This window comes from Tetranychus urticae, chromosome 3 (genome assembly GCF_039701765.1).
Source record: "Tetranychus urticae isolate SD_2017Ah chromosome 3, NJAU_TeUrti_SD_1.0, whole genome shotgun sequence".
Classification (NCBI taxonomy): domain Eukaryota; kingdom Metazoa; phylum Arthropoda; class Arachnida; order Trombidiformes; family Tetranychidae; genus Tetranychus; species Tetranychus urticae.
In genome coordinates this window covers 4,479,932-4,504,058 of record NC_142960.1, presented here as the reverse complement: position 1 = coordinate 4,504,058, position 24,127 = coordinate 4,479,932, and the positions used below count along the sequence as shown (strand labels likewise).

The 24,127-nt window shown below is 32.7% G+C and overlaps 4 protein-coding genes across 6 annotated transcripts; 1 reads left to right on the top strand and 3 right to left on the bottom strand.

The window, feature by feature from the left end:
- Positions 1-1,888: 1,888 nt before the first annotated feature.
- Positions 1,889-2,957, bottom strand: LOC112538478 (transcription factor Sox-2-like). Its single transcript, XM_025162828.2, has one exon. The coding sequence runs from the start codon at positions 2,955-2,957 to the stop codon at positions 1,971-1,973; it is 987 nt and encodes a 328-aa protein (XP_025018596.2). The 3' UTR covers positions 1,889-1,970.
- LOC107371230 (clotting factor G beta subunit-like) lies at positions 1,889-5,286 on the bottom strand. 2 transcript variants are annotated; one of them, XM_015939257.3, is made up of 4 exons: positions 5,019-5,286; positions 4,703-4,796; positions 3,665-4,077; positions 1,889-3,394 (listed from the first exon to the last, which is right to left on the bottom strand). In XM_015939257.3, exons 1-4 carry the CDS (start codon positions 5,089-5,091, stop codon positions 3,063-3,065), a joined length of 912 nt encoding a protein of 303 aa, XP_015794743.2. In that variant the 5' UTR covers positions 5,092-5,286; the 3' UTR covers positions 1,889-3,062. The 2 variants fall into 2 exon arrangements, with proteins under 2 accessions (XP_015794743.2, XP_025018598.2); XM_025162830.2 differs by lacking the exon at positions 5,019-5,286 and adding an exon at positions 4,173-4,281 and having other exon boundaries at positions 4,703-4,869.
- A 4,553-nt stretch (positions 5,287-9,839) lies between these two features.
- Positions 9,840-11,519, top strand: LOC107361406 (uncharacterized). Its single transcript, XM_015928233.3, has 2 exons — positions 9,840-10,162; positions 10,564-11,519. The coding sequence occupies exons 1-2, from the start codon at positions 10,039-10,041 to the stop codon at positions 11,382-11,384; spliced, it is 945 nt and encodes a 314-aa protein (XP_015783719.2). The 5' UTR covers positions 9,840-10,038; the 3' UTR covers positions 11,385-11,519.
- A 1,569-nt stretch (positions 11,520-13,088) lies between these two features.
- Positions 13,089-15,656, bottom strand: LOC112538724 (uncharacterized). 2 transcript variants are annotated; one of them, XM_025160602.2, is made up of 4 exons: positions 15,087-15,656; positions 14,446-14,869; positions 13,960-14,238; positions 13,089-13,843 (listed from the first exon to the last, which is right to left on the bottom strand). In XM_025160602.2, exons 1-4 carry the CDS (start codon positions 15,432-15,434, stop codon positions 13,305-13,307), a joined length of 1,590 nt encoding a protein of 529 aa, XP_025016370.2. In that variant the 5' UTR covers positions 15,435-15,656; the 3' UTR covers positions 13,089-13,304. The 2 variants fall into 2 exon arrangements, with proteins under 2 accessions (XP_025016370.2, XP_025016369.2); XM_025160601.2 differs by having other exon boundaries at positions 13,090-13,843; positions 13,957-14,238.
- Between the last annotated feature and the right edge of the window lie 8,471 nt (positions 15,657-24,127).

Sequence of the window (24,127 nt, the reverse complement as noted above, 5' to 3'; positions counted from 1 at the left end):
GTTAATCAAAGTTACACATCTTTTGAAATTCTTCTCGTTGAATATGATTTATTGAAAAGGACATAATTATCAATAGTTGGGACTGTATATAAAACGGATCAAATCAACATACCAATCTATGGGATACTTTTATCCTTGACATTTATTGGTTTTCCTAACAAAAAAAACTCTGCCCTTAAGGGAATCATCTTATTGAGGACAACATTTGACTCAATAAAGATGTCCATTTTAGGTGGCATATTATTATTGTTATGGTTATCATTATTGCAACTATTATTATGATTATTACACTTTCATTTTATTTGATTTCTGTTGAATCAATTTGATTTTGCTTTTACTGGAAAAAAACATTGAACGATGTTTAACTTGATTGCAATAAAAACCCTCAGTGCAACAAACTAAACCATTTTTTTTTCATTTCCAACCTTACAACAACAAATTAATGGAATGAAATAATAATAAGAAAAGGAAGAAAGAAGAAAATGAAGAAAAAGGGAAAATCAAATCATCTTACATCATCTTCTCACTCTTCCTTAATTCAATTAAATAGTAACCGATTTAAGGTTGATATTCCCATGTGATAGTATAGAGTTAACTTGTTAAAGTAATAGCCATTTATTTAATATTATTTTAAGCAACTGCCATCGATTGTTGGATCAACAAAACCCAATCCTAATTGTACCAAAGTACATAGTTTGATGAAAGCTGCCCAGTCTAGTGTTTAAGATACAAAAGTGAATACTTTTTGTAGATTTTTTAAAAATTCAGTGGTCAGTTGATCAAGTGGTTGCAGCGATTCACCCGATTCGGAATAACAATGAAAGTGTTTTTTTCGTGCTCTTAAACACTCTTAATCGTATTTGATTTGCTTTACTGATCCCTCTCCATGATCATCAAATAGTCTCATTTAAATCGCCATTATAATCACTTGACAAGCATTTTTGGCAGACTAAATAGTTTGTTGGATTGATTTTTGTGAAGACGCTTAACAGTTGTGTTAATGTTTTAGTAAATTGTTTGGTGAAAAAAATGAATCTTCAAGGTTAATGTTTCACTGTAGGTAATATTTATTTATGTGACAAGTTGTTCACAAGTTGGATTAAATTCTTAATCTAACAAGAATAATAAAACAATTTCACTTTGCAGGAAGATCAATTGAAAAGCTGATGAAAATACTCAAGGTTGTAAGTTTGATAAAAAATAGCATTAAAGCTCAAGTAGAGGATCAAAATGAATGAGCGAGAGTAAAGATGTTTTTTTGTTATGTATAGCGGCCCACAATGTGATCTTTCAATCTTTCCAAACCATTATTGTGAGAAAATATAAGGAATCTCAATAATTGTTCATAATTTGCTGATGCCAATGACTATTGAAATATTTTGCTGCATTAAATGTAGCCTGTGTTGGTCTGTATAAAATACCTTGAGATGAAAAAAGAAACACTCTAAATAAACTCTTTTGGTTAAAAATTTACTTATTTACTAATTTAGAAATCAAATTTAATCCAACTTCGATTTCTCTTTGGCTATCACTTTCTCGACTTGAAGAGAGTTGTGGTACTTTGGTCAAAGCGCGGTCAGTTATGGAAAAAGCTCGTCATGATCTTCATGTATTGTTAGCTGCCACTAAACTTCTTTGGGTAGAAAGAAAATTACCTAAAACAAGAGAATGGTTTCATCAAACTATCAAAACTTCAGACAGGTTTTCAAAAATTTCTATCGCAATGAAAGTGGTTCTTTATCAATTTGGTTAATTATGCAGAAATTGAATTTCAGTTGAATGGAGAAAGGAAAATTTCTATATTTATCGATAATCTTATGGTGTTGGAAAAGGTTTATTCAAATTCATCACGCAGAAAGCGCCTAGACAAAACCGAAACTCAGTCAGATTTGAAACAAATTTACTCACAAATTTTATTGTCAAAATGAACTAAGTGAAAAGCATTACAATATTGATTAAAAGTTTAATATTCAGCTAGGCTGATGTAAGTAATTTATCTCTGGTCCAGGGGCACAAGAACTTCCCATCGAGGTATAAGTTGACATGGGCAGGTGGGAATAATTTGAGTTGTTCATATAGCTCATGGCCATTGGAGCTGAGGTCATATCATATCTGGTATATAGACCAGGTTGGGGTGAACCGTAAGCGGCATGTTGTTGATAGTCATGCATGGATACTGGTGGATAACTGCATCCATTCATTTGATAGAGATCACGAGATACACTTAATGCGGCTGCAGCACTTGTAGGCCCCGCCGAAGATCGTGATGGGTCCGCAGTTAAAGGATCTAACCCACTAGCTAGTGAATAAGGCTTATCTTTTTTCATTAAAGTTTTGGTCTTTCGACGTGGTCGATATTTATAGTCTGGATGATCTTTCATGTGGACTGCTCGTAGTCTTTTGGCTTCATCGATAAAGGGCCGCTTATCAATTTCAGATAATACCTTCCACTCGGTACCAAGCCTTTTAGAAATTTCAGAATTGTGCATTTTCGGATTTTCTTGGGCCATTTTCCGACGCTGTCCCCTTGACCAAACCATAAAAGCATTCATTGGCCTTTTCACTCTATCATGTTCATTTTTTGCTGCCAATGCAGCAGCGGTAGAAGCAGCAGCGGCGGCGGCTGTTGCTGGTGGGGAAGATGAGTTGGTGGTTGATGGTGTGTGTGATGAGGTTGGGCTTGAAGAATTGTTCACAGTTGTGGATGATGATTGAAGTGAATGATGTGATGAATTGTCACTGATTGTCACAGCATGATGATGTTGAGAAGGATGATGATGATGATGCTGAGAAGGATGATGATGATGATGTTGCGATGGATGGTGAAGATGGTGGTGTGGTGATGGTGAATTATTTGATGAACCATTAGTTTCACACAAGTCGTACATACTGTACAACCCCATTTTTGTTGTTGCTGTTGTTGCTGTTATTGTTGGACTGATGTCTAGAGGCTGCATTCTAGGTTATTTACAGTTGCTGGTTAGTTGGGAAGCCGTGCGTGGCTCTGCTTGTATTAAAGATCAGTCAGTCAGTCAACGAAAATTTTTGCCTGATTTCATTATTTAAACTTGACAAAAAGTTGTTCCTGGAGCGACTTTTTCAATAAAAGGTCTAAATTTGGCTACAGTTGTATAAAATCCTGGTGTCCTTGGATCACCACATTCATCCATGGCACCAGAAACAATGCCAACAACATAATACCTTCCATCTTTATGATCTTTGTACATCAAAGGTCCTCCGGAGTCTCCTGAACAAGCATCGGCTCCACTAAAGGTATCCACAGCACACATGTGACTTCCATGTACTTTAGGCATTTCAAATTTTTTTGCACGAGATTCGATATCAGGGTTCATTCGTATTATAAAATCACGTAACATCTTATTGCAAGATTCTTCTGTTCTCCCCAAATAGCAGGAAATAAGAAAAAAAACAAATGAATCAACAAGTAATAAGATATTACTATCAAATTTGATTATCTCAATCGATCAATAGTTAACCCAAATGGTGATAATAAAAGTATAATGAACTTGGGAAGGAAACTATGAATTGAATGACTTGCTCTCTATTGTTATAATACTTCTAATATGCTATCATGAGAATTATTAATAGTGACGAAATTTTTATTATCTTTTGGGCTAATAATTGTTGGTTTAACAATACTTACTGTCGATGTATTCGACATCAACCTTCATCAGAGATGTGGCCGGTTTACGATTAGGTCCAAGTCTACCATAGCCAGCAACAGTCAAGGTGAGAAATGGTTTATCCATTGAATTAGCTAAACAAACGGGTGAAACCTTTTCTGTGAAAACAACTGGTTTGGTTAAACGAAGGATCGCAATGTCATTGTAAAGTGTCTCTTGGTTATAATTATGCGGATAAAAATATTTGGACACTTTGTATGGTTTATTAAGAGCAGTTAAATCTTTAACTCCCAAGTAAACCTCAACACTTTCAATGGGACGCAGTTTTTTGCTTGAATCATGTATACAATGGGCTGCCGTAATTATGTGCCATTCGTCTATCAATGAACCTCCACATAGACCATAGCGAGTTGTATTTTTACCAATAAAAAACCTTATTACGAGAAATGGACGGAAAATAGAAATAAAAAAACATTAAAACAACCAATTGAAATACATTGTTTTTTTTTCTTCTTGCTTTACCATTACCATTCAACCATTATTATTTTCACTATAAACGTACTGCTGGTTATTATCATTATTTGGTCACCAATTTGCAATCATAATAATAATGAAAAAAATAATGATGATAATGAGTCTGTTGTAAAAGAAATGAAAAAAGAAGCAAAAAAAGCTTTGTATTTTGTGTTGTGACCTGCATTGAGTGAGACCGAAACTGTAACCAAGATGATGATGATGATTATTACGAAAGGTAAATGTTGGAAACAATAAATGAGGCAAGATTTTTATTTTCTCTTCTGCTTAAGCTGATGATAACTTTTTGCGTGAGGATAAACGTATGAGATTTATAAGGTAAAGATGGACTTGAGACTAAAAAGTCACCGACCCAAAGGTAAGAATCATGTTTGTATTAACACTTAACCTAAAGTTTGTTTTACAGTTTTGTTTGACCACAAAGAAAAGGAAGCAAAAAAAACTGAATCTCACAAAAAAAACACAAATCAGAAGATCATCATGATTCCAATTCAAAACCGATAATATATAAAAACAATATTTACCTGAGATGAGCAATCCACGGATATTCAGCATCCTTGGCATGAGTACCACCATAAACCCGAGTATTTATTGAATTCCAATCAGATTCATAACAATCTAACAAGCAAAAAAAGAACAGTTAAGAACAAAGAAATGACGTAAAAGTTTAACCCAAAAAAGAGTCAAGGGTTAGTCGCCATCTAGTGATGTTTAATTTTTTAGGGGGAAAAGCAGAAAATAATTAACAAAGGCAACAATTTACCAATTAAAGTATAGATGGCGACTTTGGAATAAACCAGATTTTGAATAAAAGTAAATTAAAAATGAAATTAACTTTACCTGATAAACTGGTTTCCATTAAAAACCAGGATCCAATGAAAAAATAAAAGGTTAACCAGAGATTATTGATCATCTAAATCCGAGTAATAATCCAGTTAATCAACGTAAACAAAATCACAGTTACAGAAGTAAACAAATTTACCGTAATTGAGATGAATTAAGATAATCACTGGAAATAAACATGACTAGATTAATGTAAATCATCAACTGAAAGTGTGAACAAATTAAATGAACTCAAATGAAACCACCAATCAACTGGTCTAACCAAATGAAATGAAGTTAACTGCAAGTTTAAATTGGAAATTTTTCTCGAAAAAAAGGAGAAAAGAAACAAAAAAATAATGAAAAAGCAAGTTAATTGGTAAAATAATTACATTTGATTGTTAAAAGTGGCTTTTCAACAATTTAATTAGATTCAATTCCAAAATAAAGATGAAGGTTAAACCGGCGTGATAAAACCATTGATTTAGACGAGCGAAACCACTCAATTTGTCCCAATCAAACTCAATCAAATCCAATCAAAACAATTAATCTTGACCTGACCTGATCAACACTTAAATCTATTGATTTTTTCCACCTTTTCTCCTTTTTTCAATTCAAACTTGTATCACAATTAACTCATGTTTTCAACATCGACCATTTACTGATCAATATTTCAACGAAATGTTTATTAAAACACAAATAAATTAAAATGAAAACTCTGATTGATATTCATCTAAAAATAAATTGTCGATGATTAATCAATATCATTGCAAATTAATGAAAATAAATCCAAAAGTAAAACAATCAAAAATGAAATGCAAAAGTCGAGAGATAAAAATATTCAAATTTACCGGGAAAAAGTAAATTTTTATTTACTTTTGAGTTGAAAATGAAAATTTAAGGTTAAAGTAAAATTAAAGGTAAAAGCGTAATGCAGTTGCAATTTGATAAGTGTTGATGGATTAATATAAGGCCAGAATGTAAAGCTGAGAAAATCGAAAAGAATCCAAAGATTGACCTTAAAGGTAACCTTTAAACCTGAAAACGCAGTGAAGCAAAAGGTACAACATTATTATTGTGTAGCATTTTGTGAATCGTTAGGTGCTAACAATTACTAGATCTTTATTTTAGCTGTTAACTTGATTAATTTACAGATTGAGGCTGCTTCAAAATGGTGATCAAAAAGATTATGATTAGGGATGATGGTGAAGAGGGCAAGATAAGGTGATATGAAGAGGAGGTTGAAAGATGGATTGATTATCTTACCCTGAGGCCAACAATCAATTATCCCATTTCGCGTTTGGGCCATCTTTACAAGCTTATTGCATTTGCACATATCATCTTAACAACCTCATCATGATGATGGTTTAAAGATACTTTTCATTTCCAGTTGATGCATCATCATGTTTCATCTTCAAGTGTATTTCATCTAAATTAGTCTCTAATTAAACATACCTTTAGCCTTTTCCATCTTCACCAATCTCTCTTTTCCATTCCTTGATTCATCACATTGACCAAATTATAATCATCATTCAGTTGAGAAGCAAATTGTTGGTGGTCCACCTTTCAAATGATCAGTCAATTTTTGTGGTTAAATCTTTTTCTTCTGGTCATTCCAATTTACTCTCAAATCATTATCACCATTCCTTCATCTGCAACTCATTTCATTTTTTTAAACTTGAAAACTTTTCTCTTTTCAAGACTTTTCATTGAAGAAAAAAAAAGTCAATAACAAGAAAAGGTTGATTGAATCAATTTTTACGTGTAACTTGCCAATGGTTATTATCATCAATGCCTCAAGGTAAATCAGGTGAGGATGAAGAGAGAGCAAAGTTATCACCAGATTTTGTGTGAATATTATTATTAACTGTATTAAAGGAAATTTGCGTTTGTTCGCCTTCCATTGGCCTTGCTGTTCATCAAATCTGATTATCCGATTAATTGTCAATCTGATTGATTGCAAATGTTGACTTGAACAAAAGGTAAATGAGGAAAGACAAAAAATGCAAATAATCATCATTCATGAGATTAGATTGAGAACTGAAACTTCATTCTGTTTACTTAAAAATGAAAATCTTTTTTCACACAATCAACAAGATTATGTTCATTGTTAATATAATAAAGTAATTGATTGTGAACAATTGAAACAATCGAAACATTTTTCCCTTTTTTTCAATCTTCAAGTTTTTGGACTTTTTTTTGTCCATTAAAATGGAGTCCAAGGAAGAGATTAATTTTGAAGCGAATAATGAACACAACATTTACCTCTTATTACCTGTCCCTTCAGGGGTCACGCGTTTTCTTGAGACACTTTTCTTTCTTTTCTTTCGACACTCATTGGAACGAAAGAAAGAAGAAAAGAGAAAATCTTTTTTCTTCTTCTTCTAAAACTGTCCAAGTAAAATGTCACAAAACCTTCACCTACACAGATTTATAAGGTTTACCTGGTTTCATCTTTAAAAATTGCTTCTTCCACTTTCTGAACAGTTTCAACTTTAGCCTTGTTAAAGTAACTGTATCATCATCATCATCATCAACAACAATCGTCATCATTTCTCTTCTTCCTTTTCAAGTTGGAAGGTCAATCAATCTCTTCTCTTCTTTTTGTAACTTCTTTTCATTCCATTTATTGCAATGTCCACTCCAATTCCTCGCAAATCTCAATTTCTTTTGTCTCATTCGTCTTCCTTCACACCTTTACCTTTTCGACCCTTTATCCAAGCTAACCTCCTTCCACCTCCTCCTCCTCCTCCTCCTTTAGCATCTCCAAACCTGTCAACCTTCTTTTCTTTTCTTTGCTCCTCATTTTCCGCTTTTACCTTTTACCTTTTTCTCCATCTTCTTCTCACATTATTCTTCTCTCTCTCTCTCGTTACATATTCACTGCAGGCTATTTTTCTTGTTCCCTCTCTCTCTCTTCATCTTCATCCTTGTTTCGAAAATTATTTTTTCTCTTTTCTTGTTCTTTAGTTTTCCTCCTCCAATCGACCCCCTTCCCACCTACTTCCAGCCTTCTCACTTTCCTTTCACACCTTCAATTGCACAGCTACTTTCTTCTGGTCTCATCTTGACTGCCAGTTTATCCTAATACCTAAAGGGGTCGGGGTCAACATTTTAAGGTTGACAGTGACACCACAATCAGAGTGTGACGACCTGTAGTGAAGGGACTGACATTTCTTTTTCTCTTACTTTTTATTTAGACACACATCGAGCAACATTTTTGCAACTTCATAGATGGTCAACAAGGTGCGGTGATAAATTGGCCTGAATGAGACTAAAATTGATCTTTACCTTTTTCTTCTTCTTCTTTTTCTTCAGAAAATATTTTTCTACCGTTTACCTAGTTCAATCTTTATAGTCTTATGGTCACTTTCATCTCCTCCTACTCTCCTTTTCTTTATATTTAACACTCATTCTTGATGAATTATCGTGACCTGGACCAATATCCCACTGACCAATGTCAAACAGGTCAACTCTCTTTCTATTTTTCTTTCTACACTTTTTCTTCTTCTTCAACCTCTACTTCAACCTTTTCAATTGCATCCCTTAACATATCCAGCGTTTTAGCCACAGTTTTAAAGCTATAAATGAAGATTCGTTATTTTTGTGTAAACATGAATAATTCATTAAGAAACTGAGACAATCGATTGGTTAGATCAACTTATAGACTCAAGTCCAATCTAAAATAGGCTTTCCGTCGAAACAGTCAACAGTTGAATGCTGCAAATGGTCTAGAAAAGGCCATCTATAGATGGAACACCAAAAGCCAACTTATCGCATCAAAACTCTCATTCCGTCAATGATCCAAAAAGATACTTCTCAATGCCCATTATTAGCTGATTAAATTGAATCGTTTGTACATCAGCAAGTGCTGCTTGTTAGCCTGATAAAATGAACCTCGATATTCATCTTCGATCATTGGCTTGATTGTGTTGGAAATCGCCTCAGAGCTGCATCGAAATCGAAGTAAGAATTTTTGAAAATCGAAAGTAAATACTGTGAGATTAGGCCTTTTTAGAGGGAATGAGAACTCAATTTGACCTTTTTGAAAGAAATGTTGAAAAAATTTTACATCATCAATAATTTTTAGGTTAAATTCCAGAATGAAAAGAGATCGATGCTTTACGGTGTCGTGCAACATTGAAAGAGAGTAACTTCGCTTAGGTAAACGTCAAAATCACATTTATTATTATCATTATAATGTAAAATGAAGCCTTTAAAAGGCGATCACAGAAGTTGATAATAATAGATTGAGGGTCCAAAAGAGACAAACAAAAGTTAACAAATGTCTCAATGGACGAAAAGGTCAAAAGCTGTGTGAGTGGCGTGAAAAATTTAGCGATTCAAAGGTGAGATAAAAAGTGGGAGTGTGATTGTTAGAGTAAGTTTCATTGAAGAAAAGGTAAAACAGGCAAAAGGAACGCAAAGGAAAGGGTAAATGATGATGATGATGATGACGATGATGAATGAATGAATGAATCACATCATGACAGTCAAAAACACAACAGCGAAAAACAAGAAGAAGAAAAGCCTTTCACTGATTTCACCTTTTATCAACCAAAGGAATGTTCAACTGATCCTTATCATAACGATATTGGTTTTATTAAGATAAGATTGACACAGAAACACAAAAGGTAACAAAAAGAGGGAAAAAAAGTTGAAAACAATAACCACAACAACAAAAGGCAGGTAACACAGGTAAAGACAAAAACAAGGGCCAAACAAGAGACACAAAGGGAAAGCGTAAAGATCTCAATGAGATAACAGATTTGACATTCAACATAATTAAAGGGCTTTTCCATCAAAGGTTTTTATTAGTAAATCTTGATATATCTTGGTTAAAGTTGGTTAAAAAATCAGCTGGCAGCTAAAATAACCAACTTTAACCATTTCCATCAAAACTTTTAACCAACATGTGAGACATGCGCATATTGGTGCATCTAAACACGTTGTATTTGTTTGATTCACCAAATGAAAAGTTAGTTGATTAGTTTTTGTAAGAATTTTCAAGTTTAGATTTTTCATTTAAAATTTTGTGATGCCTAATGGTCAAGCTGATCAACAAGTAATGAGTGAGCCATCGGATATAAATCTAACTACGCAAGAAAAAGGTTTACCAAAGAAACGTGGTCGACCGAAGGGTTACAAACCAGCTTTTACATGTAAGTTAGCCAGTGTACATAAATTGTTAAATGATGATCACATCTTCGGAATTGAAGATACAATCATCATATAGATCGAATCTAACCTACAATTAAGTTCAACTCGACTTGTTAAATGATGATCGTATCTTCGGATTTGAAGATAAAATCATCATATAGATTATATCAGACATACGATACTGTTCATGCTTTCAATTCCGAAGGCATGAATTATCAAAAACTAGATTTTTGCTGCAAGTAGACTTGCTTTGACTTGACTTGTTAAATGATGTTTATATCTTTGGAATTGAAGATACAATCATCATATCCATTGAATTAAACCTATGATACTTTTCGTGCCTTCGGACTTGAAGGCACTAAAGACCTTTATTGAGTTAATCTAACCATATCTTCATTCTAAGGGACATTGGAGAAAAGCATTCAATTGTTGAGTAAAAGAAAAGAAATGGATTGCGAATTCATTGGCGCCTACGCTAAAAGCGATGTATGGATTAAACTCATTAACTCTCTCGGTTGGAATGTTGGATGGAAGACTGTCAGAGACAAATTCATGAATCTAAAGAAACTTTATAATAAGAAGCCAGCAACAGGCGTAGCAGGCAGTTATAGAGACTCTGTAGCAAGCCAGGAACTTTTTGAGCTTATCAGTTATTTTTGTGATGGTAGCCACAAGAATAATCCACCAAAAGTGATAGATTCGTGTTTAACCATAAGTACAGAGCAAGAGACCAATCAAAATGAAAGTCAATTTATTCCTAGTGCCATGGATGATTTACAGTTTGAGGAAATTCCTGAAAATCAATCAGATAATTTGCATTCATCAGAACCATTGGATGATGACTTTAATTTCAGTGATTTGAATGCAAATCTGTCAAACTCAGAATCGCAACTGAATTCAATGACCCAAACAGGCTCGCAATCATCATCCAATTTTTCATTCAACACACAAGCATCAACATCATCATCATCCTCAAGACGCAGTCGATCACCAACGATAGACGACGAAGAAACAAATCGCCCTTCTAAAAAAGTAAGAAGATACACTTCTTATCGAGATATATTCCTTGGTAACGCAAAAGTGCTGAATAAAATAGCTCAAGATTTCACAAGATTCACTAATGCAGCATGTCCTCTATATGAAAGTTGGAAAAATGCTGCTGATCAAGAAAATCTACGAAGGAACGTAAATACTGAACAACAAAACCAAGAACCAGATCCATGATTCTCATATATTTTGTCAATACACACTCGGATTTGAGAGTATATTAACAAATTTGTTTCGTTATTAGATTGACTATATTATTCTGTTTTTGTTTATCTATTCGTACTTTGTGTATCTACAGAGAAACGATTTTTGTTGACGATAATCTATAATTTTTTGAGTATATTTGGTTTAAATTGTGAAAATACGCTCGGATTTGAGCATATATTCACAATATATGACATTGATTATATGTTTTGTATTTGATTTTTCATTAATAATAGTAATAATAAAGTTTCAGTTTATTCAACAAATTTCAATGCATAATAATCTCTATAAGCTTTTGCGTCAGGAAATGTATTTGGTTTGGGTTCTGTTTCCCAAAAATCAAAGTTTCTCTGGTTTTCTTGTGCTCGAAATTCATGCATCCCTAGAGTTATATTATTCATTATAATGCAGGCGGTTATTATATCAGCAGCTTTAGAGACATTACTCTCCAATATATTCAAATGAATACGCCTCCACATATTTTTTATACGCCCGTAAGCGCGCTCGATTACCGTTCTAGCTCTGGAATGGATATAATTGAAATCTCTTCGATGTGGAGGAAGAAGTTGATTGCCTGTATCTCGCTTGTAAGGAGCTATGATTGTTATCGGCTCTAAACAATTTGGATAGGCAGAATCTCCAAGTATAACAAAATCTTGTGGTGGAAAAAGTTTTTGCTTGTAGATAGAAGTTTCTTTTAGCACATTCGCGTCGTGACAAGCTCCTGTTCTACCAACGTACAAAAATCTGATAGCCATATTATGATCACAAATTGCTGTGAGGTTCATGGATGTATTGAGATGACGATCAAAATATGCTTCCATTTGATCTTCAGGAACTATCAAGTTAACCAATGAACCATCAATAGCTCCAACAACATTCCTTAAAAATCTTGCATCTCCTGACTTTTGATAAAAACCATCACAAATATCGTTTAGCTCACAAGTCTCTGGCAATCTAATGAGTTGTGGTCCAAGCTTTAGTACTGCAGCTAAAATACGATTCACAGAATTGTGAGTTGTTGTTGTAGGCATATCAAAAATTCGTCCAATTTGCTCTAGATGAGCTTTTGACTTGAGCCATTCGATGAAAACCAAGGCTTGAATTCTTATGTCCCATCTTAAGCGCTTGAAAGTCCCTAAATTAGCACAAAACCATGAAAACTCTCTTTGACTCAAGCGATAAGTTTTCATAAATCCTGATTCAAAGTCTTCATCTTCAGCCATCGTTAGATGCTTCTCAGTTATATTTTTCAAAGTACTTCTTGGAACCTTAATAATAAGAGATTTGTCATTAGTACCGTCAAATCCGATGGTAGTTTTGGCAATTAGACATTCTAATAATATATGCCATGATAATAGATATCATCATTACTTACATTATTAGACTTCACAGTATGATCATAGCTATCATCAAATCCGATTGTAGTTATGTTTCTTTTATCAGTTCATAGCTATCATCAAATCCGATTGTAGTTATGTTTCTTTAATCAGTTCATAGCTATCATCAAATCCGATTGTAGTTATGATTCTTTAATCAGTTCATAGCTATCATCAAATCCGATGGTAGTTATGATTCTTTTATCTATTCATTGAAAAAATCTCACCTTTTCCCAATTTTCACGAGCTAAAATACCAAGCATTTGTTCTTGATTGAAGGCATTTATTGTAGATGAAACACTGTTCAATACAACTGAAGAATCATTAACAAGAATAAACTTTTGGTTCATGGAAATGAATTTATTTGCCACTGAAATATGTAATAAACGTAAATTTGAAAAGTCTTACAAAAAATGAAGAATGAAAATGAAAAATGAAACAAAAAACAACATTGAATGAAAAAGAGGGAAATGGAAATACAATTTTTTTGAATTACAGAGAAAGCAGTTTTGGCTCAATCTTCAAACCAATCCATTACAGATGAATCATCATCATTATCTTCATTTTTATCAGCTTTTTGCTGACCAGTTGCCATTACTTTTTCTCCATTATTTTTATAGTAGTTTCCTACATGAGGTATAAATTGATTGAGATCATCTTCTTTATAAAAAACTAGAGTGTCGTCGATTGCATGAGTAAAATATTTTAAAGGTTCAAAAACATGACTATTGTTTATCTCAAAATATCCTTCAGAAGTCTTTACCATTGCTATAGCGTGCTTTCCTGCAGATTCATCTCCTTGTTCAGGCTCAATCATTCTCAGCGATTTTAGTTTACCAGAAGTTCCACGGTTCCAGACTTCATAATCTAAGCTATAAGCGACTTTAACATATTTTTTTACCTCAGCGTCTACAACAATATTTAGAGTTTCAGGAACTTCAACTTTGTAAAGCCCACCAATATAGCCAACAGCTTTGATTACTAGAGTCTTTGGTAGTTTGATAAACTTAAAACGACTAATCGTGTCTGTAATTGGGCTTCCACAAGCTTTTGCTAAAATAGTCGAAGAATAAAATCGAAAAAATAATATTAGAAAAATAGATAAAAGAATTACAGATTATTGCCTTCGGAATTGAAGACATTAAGCTGTAGGGTTAAATACGAACTACCTTGTTTCTTGTGGGAACACTGAAGCTCTTGAAAGTTGATAAATGAGCTTGGCTCATCAAAGAAATCTTGTAAACTTTGATAATACGAATGTACAGTTGGAATATTCAAGAAAGGCGTAACAACTTTGCGACGAAGAGAAGCAGCACATTTGTCGCATTTGTATTCAAATAAATATGTAGTGAATAGGACATCTGTGAAAGGTGATGGTAAAAGAGCGGCAACAAATTCACTATTAATTTTGGTAACGACATGTTCGTACAACCTCCAAGAAAAGCCACCTAAACATGAATAAGAAAGTTGCCATAACATCTATTAGTTATCTGATCATAAACCATAATCATGAATTTATGTTAACAATACCTAAAGATATCTTCAAATCCGAAGGTATCTTTAGGTAATAATAAACATGAATTTATGTTCATAATACCTAAAGATATCTTCAAATCCGTAAGTATCTTTAGGTAATAAATGTTAATTTATCAAACCTGGCGTTTTGTAGTCATTCCAAACATGTTCTGCTAATTGTATAACGACTTTCATCAAACGCCGATCAACTTCAAGATCATTTTTATAGCCAGCTTGCTTGAAACACTGATCCATAGCTTGGGTGTAAATTTCAGGGTAAGCTCTTTGAATATTTTTTGGGTGATGTTTTATAATAATTTCTCCTTCTTGACTAGCCTTAGAATAGGAACTGAAAAAATTATATATAACTCTAGTCCAAAGGAACAGAGATTCGTCTTTGTTTTTTTCTGGCTTTTGGATATTGTTTTCAATTATGACTTGTGTTGAGACTTCAAAGGCTTTTAATAGGGCAAAAACAAAATCACTATCGTTGAACAGGGGTACAAAAACTGGAACGAAAAAGCAGTGTCCACGATAGTTGGGAAGACCGATACAAAACTTTGGCTGTAAAATGAAAATAAAGTATAAGTTAAATAGGTTTATAACAAAGAAATTGCTTGATAGTGGCTTCAAATCCGAAACCATTATCAAGTATTCGATGTCATTAGCTAACAGCTTGATAGTATCTCCAAATCCGAAGGTATTATCAAGTATTTCATGTCATTAGTCAACAGCCTGATGGTATCTTCAAATCCGAAGGTACTATCAGAGTTATATTTACCATAAAAATATAAGAATCAATTGATCTTATTTTTTCCAACATCTTTGATGACGCTATAGCCATTGCCAATGTCTTTGTAGAGGCTACACCAGAATATTTCAAATTTTCACCACGAAATATAACACTTAATTCAACAACGTTGATAGATTTATTGTTGTATTTGAAGCTGCAATTTAATTTCTCAAAAGATTCAAAATCACCTTTATATTTCTGGATATAATTTGAAATCAGCACAGAACTCGCATTTTCAAAAATATTGACTTTTTCATCTTCTTTGAATCTCCGAAGAGCGAGTTCAGGTTCGATGAAAATTTTTTTAGGCCTGTTTAAAGGCAACTGGTGGCACATAATTAGAAATTTTCAAATTAAACAAAAAACTAAACTAAAAAACAGGTAAAAATAAAGAAAACTAAAGTATAAAAACTAGGTAAGTCAATGAGATGAGATGATGAAATGAAATGAAATGAAAGCATGTGTTAGCTTAAAGCATTAGCTTTTGAAAGCGAGAGATGGCGTGCTTTTAAATCAATTAAAACTCAGCTTTAAAACTTTTAACTGAACTTTACTAATATTAACCAAGAAAAATCAAGATTTACTAAGCTAAACCTTAGATGGAAAAGCCCTTAAATGAAATTTACTGTTAACTCACTTTCATTGACAAAAACATTACTAGTTTCAACCAATAATTGTTATACTTTTACCTTTTCATTTTTGCTTCTCTCGTCTCGTAAGAGCAGCTTTACTGTCCAATCAGAGGCTCATGGTTATTGAGCCACTTTTAGCTTTTCATCGAACGTTTAACCGATAAAATTTTTAACAATATTAAAGCATTTCTAAAAGCGAATCACTGAATTTCAAAAATCATGAAAAGTTTTCTTCAACCGTTTTATTTTGATTTTCACAATTTTTCCTGCTCTGAGTTGACGGTCGCTCTGTTAGCCAATTGGCACTTCGTAATGTCTATAAGAAAATGAAGAAAAGCAAAATCTGATTTTTTAGGTTCGAACAGTGAATCAATATTATGGACCAAAAAAGATTGAGTGGATGGACCTGAAGGGATTGACATTGAACTTTTAATGAAGAGTCGACCTTTTACATTTCAATTTTTTGCAAATTTCCACTTTTCTTTTCAACATTTGTAAAGTTGAACTTTTTCAACCTTTTCTTTGCTCGCTTCAATAATTGCTCATTACATGGGATTTTAGTCTGATGCTTGATTAGGTAAGGGTAAAAGGTCAGTCCAGGGACTTGATTAGTTGTGATTATCTGTAGGCTGTGGTCAGTCATGTTGATACACTTTGATGATCATTGTTGCGTTAAAGAAAATGAAATGCAAAAAAAAGTGATGAATCTTGAATATGGTTGATGGTTAAAGGTAATGAATGTAAAGCAAGAAAATGAGAAAAGTTGATGTTCTTGTGATGAACAGGATTCAATAGTTGATTATATAATAGAACCTGGTTACCTGTCAAATGATAATGTTGCTCATCATCATCATCATCATCCTAATGATGAAATGAAAAATTCCATTCAATATTTAGAAAAAAAGTTAAAAGGTAAAAAGAAGGCAAAGAAGAGGAAAAAATTGAATAACCTGTTTTTTATGGTCACTAAAAAACCATATCGTCTGTGTTCAACTGGCAATTAGTTTTGACACTAATCGATACAATGCAATATACCAAAACTCATCCTTTTTTCATCTTCATCTTTTCATCGCCATTAACATCATCATCTTAAGTGAGGCAAGTATGAAATTATAACCTGAAACCATCATTATTGCAAAGTAAAACCGTTTGTACCTTTCAACACCATTTTTTATCTTTACTTTTGCTAACAGGTAACCAACTTGAGGGTCCGTCAATCGAGGTAACCTATCATTTTGTGGTGAAGAACCAAATGTTGATCTGTTAACTTTGATAGAAGAGTTCATTCCCATGGAAATTCAGATTCAGATGAAGACTCAATCATCAAACAATAATTGCTTTTATTGAAATGATTACCAAGAAAATCAATTTTGGCCTCATCTTTGTCCTTATCGATTTATCTTGAGGTTTGATGATTAAAAAACGGAAAAAATTGAAAGTTTTAATTCGTTTTTTAAATGCTTTGAAAAATAGTTTCAGTGAAAATATTTACTTTCATTTCTATTAATAGTTAAATAAATGTTGCGACAATTGACTTTGCCAATTGAAAGCTTTATGTTCGGCTTATGACTAAAATGACGAAACTCGCGACAAGTGCACAAATAACAATAGGAATTGATGACTAAAGATGATTTGATCTGCAAACATTCATTGTACTCGAATAGCGTTTAAATGGTACATTTATGGGCACATATTCCAAAAGCCTTTTCGTCTTTTATCTCGTTTCAATGGATACCTTTTCAATAGCGAAACACACAATGGCATCAATAGATGTTTCCTAGTTTTTTGATTGCTCAGCTAACAATATGAATACCAACAATACAATTAAAATGAGGAAAAAAACTGATCTAATTGAAGGAAAAATAAGTGAAAGTGAAATACCAAACCAAACCCGAAAAATTTCAAAATACATTCTGAACATTACATCTCTACGGCTAAAGAATTCATTCGCATGGTACCGAGAAATCAGAAAAAGGGTGAAATTTTCATTACACAAGAAGGTTGACCAAGCTGAGAATATCATAAATTGAATTCCTGAATCTGTTGACCAAATTGAGTCCTCATTAAAACAATGAAATAAATGTTTTCCAAAATAAAGTCGAAGTCTCTTCAGAGTAAATGGTCAACCCGTAAACCTGCAAATGACCCAATTCAAGAGTCTAGTTGAAATGGACCTTAAAGAGATTCAAATTGTTTCCACTCACATCTTTAATCTTGGTCTTTATCTTACCCTCATCATCATTATCATCAAAACAAAGATGAAGATGAAGAAAATTGCATTGGAAGTTATCATTTTTTTGTTATCTTATCAATAAGATAATATTTAGCAGATAATAGAGACACACGCTTAGCTTTACGCCCTTCCGGGGCGATTCCAGGTAACTCGACCATAACAAGGCAACAGGTTAACGGTTTTTGCTTCATATAATTTCATCGCAAGTCACAATGTAAAAGGTGAATTTTGCTGTGCGGTGAAAATGAATGTTACGAAGTAAGAAAAAAAAACGAAAAGAAAACAATTGAAAGGAAAAGTAATTTTCAAGATTATTATTAAAACTATTATAACGTTTCGTTTTGCTTGAGTCAATCCCGGTAAACTGAGATTTGTCAACTGAATTAAAGCTGTTTAAACAAACCATCAAACAAAATTATCATCATTAAATGTTAATGGCTTTAATCGTTTTTACCTGCAAGTAAACAATTGAAACACTTAGGCAACTGTTCAAGACGCTGTACCATTTGACAAACATTTTAAATTGAAAGAAAATGGAAAACTTGGAGAAAACGATTTTATCTGTAAATTTTATTAAAAGACCAATTTAGATGAATTGATTAGCGTTTCATGAGTATCAATGATTAGCGATAAAACTAGTTTTGAGAAAAAGTTCATTAGTAAAACAAAATGATGACATTTTTCAAATTGAATTTCAACTCTACATTAACGTTTGATAATGGTAATGATAAGGATGATCTGGACTCGCCCACGCTTGTCTAAAGAGAAACATGTAAACTTTGAATAAATAATGGAATTGAAATGATGGAAATGATGATGAAGATTAACTCAACATCTCAATTAAAGAGGAGGACTAAACGGTTATAGGAAGAGTTTCAGTAATCATTATTTAACATCTTCTGGACAAGGCTAAAGGCAAGTTGAGGTAAATGAGTGTTTACCATGAAGATGGCTGATGATGGTTCTCATGAAGGGGAGGTTAAGGTATGTTGAGAGACTCGCCCTTCTAATAACAGTTGATACACTATGAGCTGATCGTAAGCCACTATTAACTCAAACATTTAAAAATTGTTTCCGAGTTTTTTTTCCTCTTCTTTCCTCTTGCACTAGAAAAAACATTTTTATATAAAAATGTCTACTTTTCATCTTTCAATTTTTTCCCTCCCAATCATGCTCCAAACAAAAGCTGATATTATCATTTGGCAAGATTATCATGGACAAGTTGAATTGTATCGGAAACTTAATCTATAATTTTGTACCCAAACGGCTTGACTGCTAAATCAAGACTGAGTTGCATCTTTTGCTTTACTTTTTTGCTCCACTCATTTCAAGCTCTTTTGTTGGTGAACAAAATGCTTTCTGGTTTCATGATTTAACCAATTTCAGTCTTTTCGCAACGCACTTGCACTGAACTTTTCTCGTTGAAGTTTGTTGTTTTTGTTTTGTTTTTGTTCTGTTTTGTAGTCAATACAATAAGTCACATTAACTGTTAGTTGCTGTTGATTGCTTACTGCTGTTCCATTGTGTGTTCAACTTGCGATTCTTTTGTTTATGTTGACGTTCGTTGCAACGAATATTTTAACGTCAAAAATGGGTTTACAATGTGAATGAGAGAGAAGATGGCGAGAGAATAATTTCTCACCCGAATCGTGATCTGAGCCAACTTGGATGAATTAACTTGGTTGACGCCCGTCCGTTTTATCACGGAATAATGAACATGAATGGATCGGGTAGGAAAAGCTTGTGATGATCATTCATGATGAAGATGATATCAACTATTAATGCACAGAAAAAGGTGCTATCATGATAAACTCTCCCAATCATATCAAGTTATTTTTTTGCGCTTTTTACCTCTAAAAACATAACCATTTTAGCCTTTCATTTATTCGCTGTTTTCCTGCTTGCGCCTCTGACATATTCATTTTATACATTCAACAATCTATTATAATCTTGCTAATGTTACATGAAACTCTTCATTAAGCATGAAATTTTTAGAAACTTCATCTCAATTTGCCAAAATGCATCAACTTGCTTGATGCTTCAATGGCAACTGAAACAGTGATAAATGAATTGAAATGCTGATTAAGATGCCAACTTTACAAGTTGTTTGTTCAATCAAAGTTGCGAGTTAATTCGTGTAAAGCAATCAAATTTAATTTTCATCTTTCAAATAGCAAACTGTGTGACTAACTTGCAACAACGTTTAAAGATCAGGCAAAACATGAAATAATAGAAACAAATTATTAAAACTTTTCAATTGAATGGCATTTTTATTCAATGGATTATTAGAATTATTTATTCATTTATTATTAGATTAGGAAAAGTATTGTTTTTCACAAACTAGTCTTAAAACTCAACTATTTAACTGAAGATGAACTTTTAAACGAATATTCAGATAGTGGAATTGATGGTTTTTGTTGACAAATTGTTGGAACTTGAACTTGAAGAAATTGAAAAACATTTAAAGATGAAATGTTTTTTTCTCATTGAAGTGGTCAACTTGATTTGTACAAATGCAAACCCTTCCGAGATTGACAAGTCTCTGTAATTATACGAATTGTCAAATGTTGGCTTTCCAAATTTTTACGCCTTTTCTTTCAATTTCGTAAAAATTGTGTTTGAATGAAAAAACTTTCACGCCACTCAAATCTTTAGCCCATTGAGACATTTGTCAACTTGTGATTTCACTTTGACCAAAAGTATAAAAGTTTATTGACGAAGTTGACATTGGTCAGTGGGATATTGAACATTTGATTCATCAATAATTAGTGTTAAATGTCTTCCTTTTAGTTTTGAATGAAGTTTTCAAATCTAGCTTCATTCAAAACTAAGCATTTTGATTTGCTTTAGTCAATTCCAATCCAACGATGCAAATAACCTGATAATGGCGGTAAAATGTGATCAAAGCTGACCAAAATCGAGTAAATTTATTATCGGTAAAATAACGACAAAAGTGAAGACACTTTTGAGCATTTTATTTTGTAAAATTTGTTGTTCATTTAAAGATTTATCTTGAAAAGTCAGGATAAAATGAGCTTTAGTCGTGAGATGACATAACTATTGTGATTCAAAGTTGTTTAGGTTTAACCAATTGTTACAATAATAATGCAAAATAACCCAATGATGTTTGGTCTCAGTCAACCAAGACAGTTTAACTTTTAGTCAAACCTTAGTTTATCTTTCAACCAAACATCAAATCATCGTAACAATTGAAACAAAAAGTTCCAACTAAACTTTTCCAAAATGGATTATTCAATGAAATATGTTAATGTCAGATTACCTTTTCCAATCAAATGCGTCATTTCAAAAGCAAATAAACATCCAAAGATGAAGCCCTGTTCAGTAATGAAACCAAACATTTTCATTACTGAATAATTTCTTGTTACAATAATAATGCAAAAATAATGTTTGAGAATCGATTTTTTTCGGAAAAAAGTTTCATCAATATTTCCAAGTAAACATGTTTCTCAAATGAAATTACATGAGTTTTGTGATACAATTTTTGTTGTAAAATCAATAAAAAATTCTTGCCCTTCCTTCACAAAGCATAAAGTAACAAACAAATCTTGTTATTTTGATACATTTGTTAAGTTTAATCAAGTTTAGATAAAATTTTCATCTTTAGATTGATACAAGTTGAACAACGGCGTTATCTCATGTTTACCTGACAATGGCTTTTCAGTGTGTAAACTTGATTAAAAATAAAGCAAACTCAATTTAAGATACAATTTACAATTGAATAGGTGGACTTAATAGTCAATACGCTTACAGGATTGTTCAAACATATAGGTGAGACCAAAAGACTTGAAGGACCATATTTCCAATTGAAAGGTTAGATCTGTAAGTTAAGTGAACCATCGATAAGCCGGTTATTTCAATTGAACGATTCCCAGTTTCAGTTCTTTTATTGTCAGTCAAAGACAAAATTAATAACAAATTGCATATTCATAATAGCTAATAATATGCACTTTAAAAATGTCCTCAAATATAGAGCTAAACAACCAAAAAAAAATTGAATTCCTCAAGACGAATCAGGTTAGAAAAAAATGTCGTTTCTAAATTTTCATCGTTCGATTGCTAACCATTAATACACATTCCGTTTCTAATCAATTGATCAACATTGATGTCGATGTCGGGCTGGGAATCAAAAAGAAAGATCTAAATGTAAGTCCAACGATTTTCAAGGTTTCATCTTTTTCAGTTTTCTACAAATTAATTATCTAATCGAAACTGTTGTTCAAACTTCGTTTTGTCAAGTTTTCTATTTATTGAACGTTTTTTAAGAGCTGCTCAGTTTACAGTTGATGGTTTTTTGGTTCGTTATTGGAATAGTTTCAATCGTTGATGCCGAAACATATTTAGAATGAACTGGATCAAAGACAGCTAAAACAATATTTGATGCTTCAATAAAAGTTTTGTTTCCAAAAGCAAAAACTCGACGATATTTAGTCTTGAGTTCATCAGATAGAAATTCTGTGATTTTTACCGAAACTTGAGATTTGTCACTTTTGAAACTTACAAAGCTCTGAACATAATTTCTGAGACAATTTTGGCGCAAACTTAGAAAATGAATGAGACTCAAAAAAGCGCAAGAGTGAACTGAGCATCTTGAAGAATCGGTCAATTATGAACAATCGGATTTGATTGTCGGATCAGTGAGTCGTTGCATTGAAAGAAAGTGATTCTTTAATCGTAAAAATGTTGCTCTATTCAGCATCCCAAGACTAACAAGCAAATCATGAACTTATTTTTGTCCAATTGAAATTAAAGTCTTTAAAGATTTTTACCGACTCAACCCGATCCAACAAAGCTAAAGTTAAACATGATAAGTTGAGGACAACAAGAGGATGACAAAGAAAATATTGGATGACAAAAACCTATGAAAGGCCAAGAGAAAGCAGAGGCAAAAAGTGACACAAAAGATTGTCAAGAGATTCTCACAAAAACGCAAATACCAAAGTTGGACTATTTTGATATTTCGTAAATATTTGAGCTTATCGTTTTTTTTACTCTACAGTCAACAAGCAGGACTAAGTGATCTGTAAAGAGAAAGAGAAAGAAAGACTTTAATTTCCCTCAATATTCAAGGTGACAAAATTTTACTCTCTTATTGTGTGACCACAGTAAGCAAGGTAAAAAAAAAGATGAAAGGAGAAAGGTTAATTTTTTTGCTTCTATTCAATATTTTTTCATTTTACCTGACAGATTAATGTTTTACTCTCTTTCTCTGTTCTCTTTCTCTCAGCCACTACAAGAGTGGGAATCTTGATGATGCTAACGATGGGAAGCTGATGGGTACGACGTTAATATTGTCAAGACCCAAAGAAGAAGGAAAAAAAAATCTAACAAAAGAAGATGAAGAGAAATGAAAAGAAGCTGACTGTGTCAACCTTAAAAACAGGATTATACTTAATGGAAACTTGTCCAAGCTCTTTAAGGCTAAATCATACTGTTTACCTGTGAACCAATTTGAAAATTTTTGCTCCATCATTTTCAACACAACTGAATACATTTATTTTAATCTCACTCACATTTCTTTCTCTTTCAGTGTCCATCTCACTCTCTGTCTATCTGTGTTACTTTGGCTCTTTTTTTTCTTACCTTAAATTTTCCTCCCATCTGTTCTGAGATTGGTACAATATTTTTACAGAGGAAATGAGGTAAGGAGAGAGAGAGAGACAGAGAGAAGAGAGAAAAAAAGAAAGAGAAGATGAAAAGTTATATTGGAAGAGACATATGCTCATATTACTTCTACTTGAATGCGTTTTACTTTTTATCAAGCCTTTTCTTTAAGCTAAACTTAATATTAACATTTACCTTTTTCCCTCTTGAGCTTCAAATTTCATCCAACTTTCCAAAATTTAACCTTTCATCTTTTCATCTCTTTACCATCTTCATCTTCATCCATTCCTGGGTTTATATAGATTTTGTTCAATAATTTAGCCTCTAACATTGACAGATGAATCTCGAAATACAATCTCATTTCAATCGTAGAATGTTTAACCGAATTTTGGTTAAACGATCTTTTGTTCATATCCAAAATTCATAATTTGCTGCCGTCGAGAGCTGATGAACAAGTGTTTCAATCTCAGCTTACTGAGGGAGGGATCACGTTTGCTAGTACAAGATCAATGATTCTTATTCACCTAGAACCCTGTTCAGTG

Excerpts from the sequence above, each read along its gene's own strand:
- LOC107371230 (XM_015939257.3), bottom strand. The coding sequence starts at position 5,091 with ATGATCAATAATCTCTGGTTAACCTTTTATTTTTTCATTGGATCCTGG. Across the intron at positions 4,797-5,018 it reads AATGGAAACCAGTTTATCAG|ATTGTTATGAATCTGATTGG; the intron begins GTAAAGTTAATT and ends TTTGCTTGTTAG. Across the intron at positions 4,078-4,702 it reads CCGTGGATTGCTCATCTCAG|GTTTTTTATTGGTAAAAATA; the intron begins GTAAATATTGTT and ends TCTCGTAATAAG.
- LOC112538478 (XM_025162828.2), bottom strand. The coding sequence starts at position 2,957 with ATGCAGCCTCTAGACATCAGTCCAACAATAACAGCAACAACAGCAACA.
- LOC107361406 (XM_015928233.3), top strand. The coding sequence starts at position 10,039 with ATGCCTAATGGTCAAGCTGATCAACAAGTAATGAGTGAGCCATCGGAT. Across the intron at positions 10,163-10,563 it reads TTACAAACCAGCTTTTACAT|GGACATTGGAGAAAAGCATT; the intron begins GTAAGTTAGCCA and ends CTTCATTCTAAG.
- LOC112538724 (XM_025160601.2), bottom strand. The coding sequence starts at position 15,434 with ATGTGCCACCAGTTGCCTTTAAACAGGCCTAAAAAAATTTTCATCGAA. Across the intron at positions 14,239-14,445 it reads GAATGACTACAAAACGCCAG|GTGGCTTTTCTTGGAGGTTG; the intron begins GTTTGATAAATT and ends ATTCATGTTTAG. Across the intron at positions 13,844-13,956 it reads TTCCCACAAGAAACAAGGTA|CAAAAGCTTGTGGAAGCCCA; the intron begins GTTCGTATTTAA and ends CGACTATTTTAG.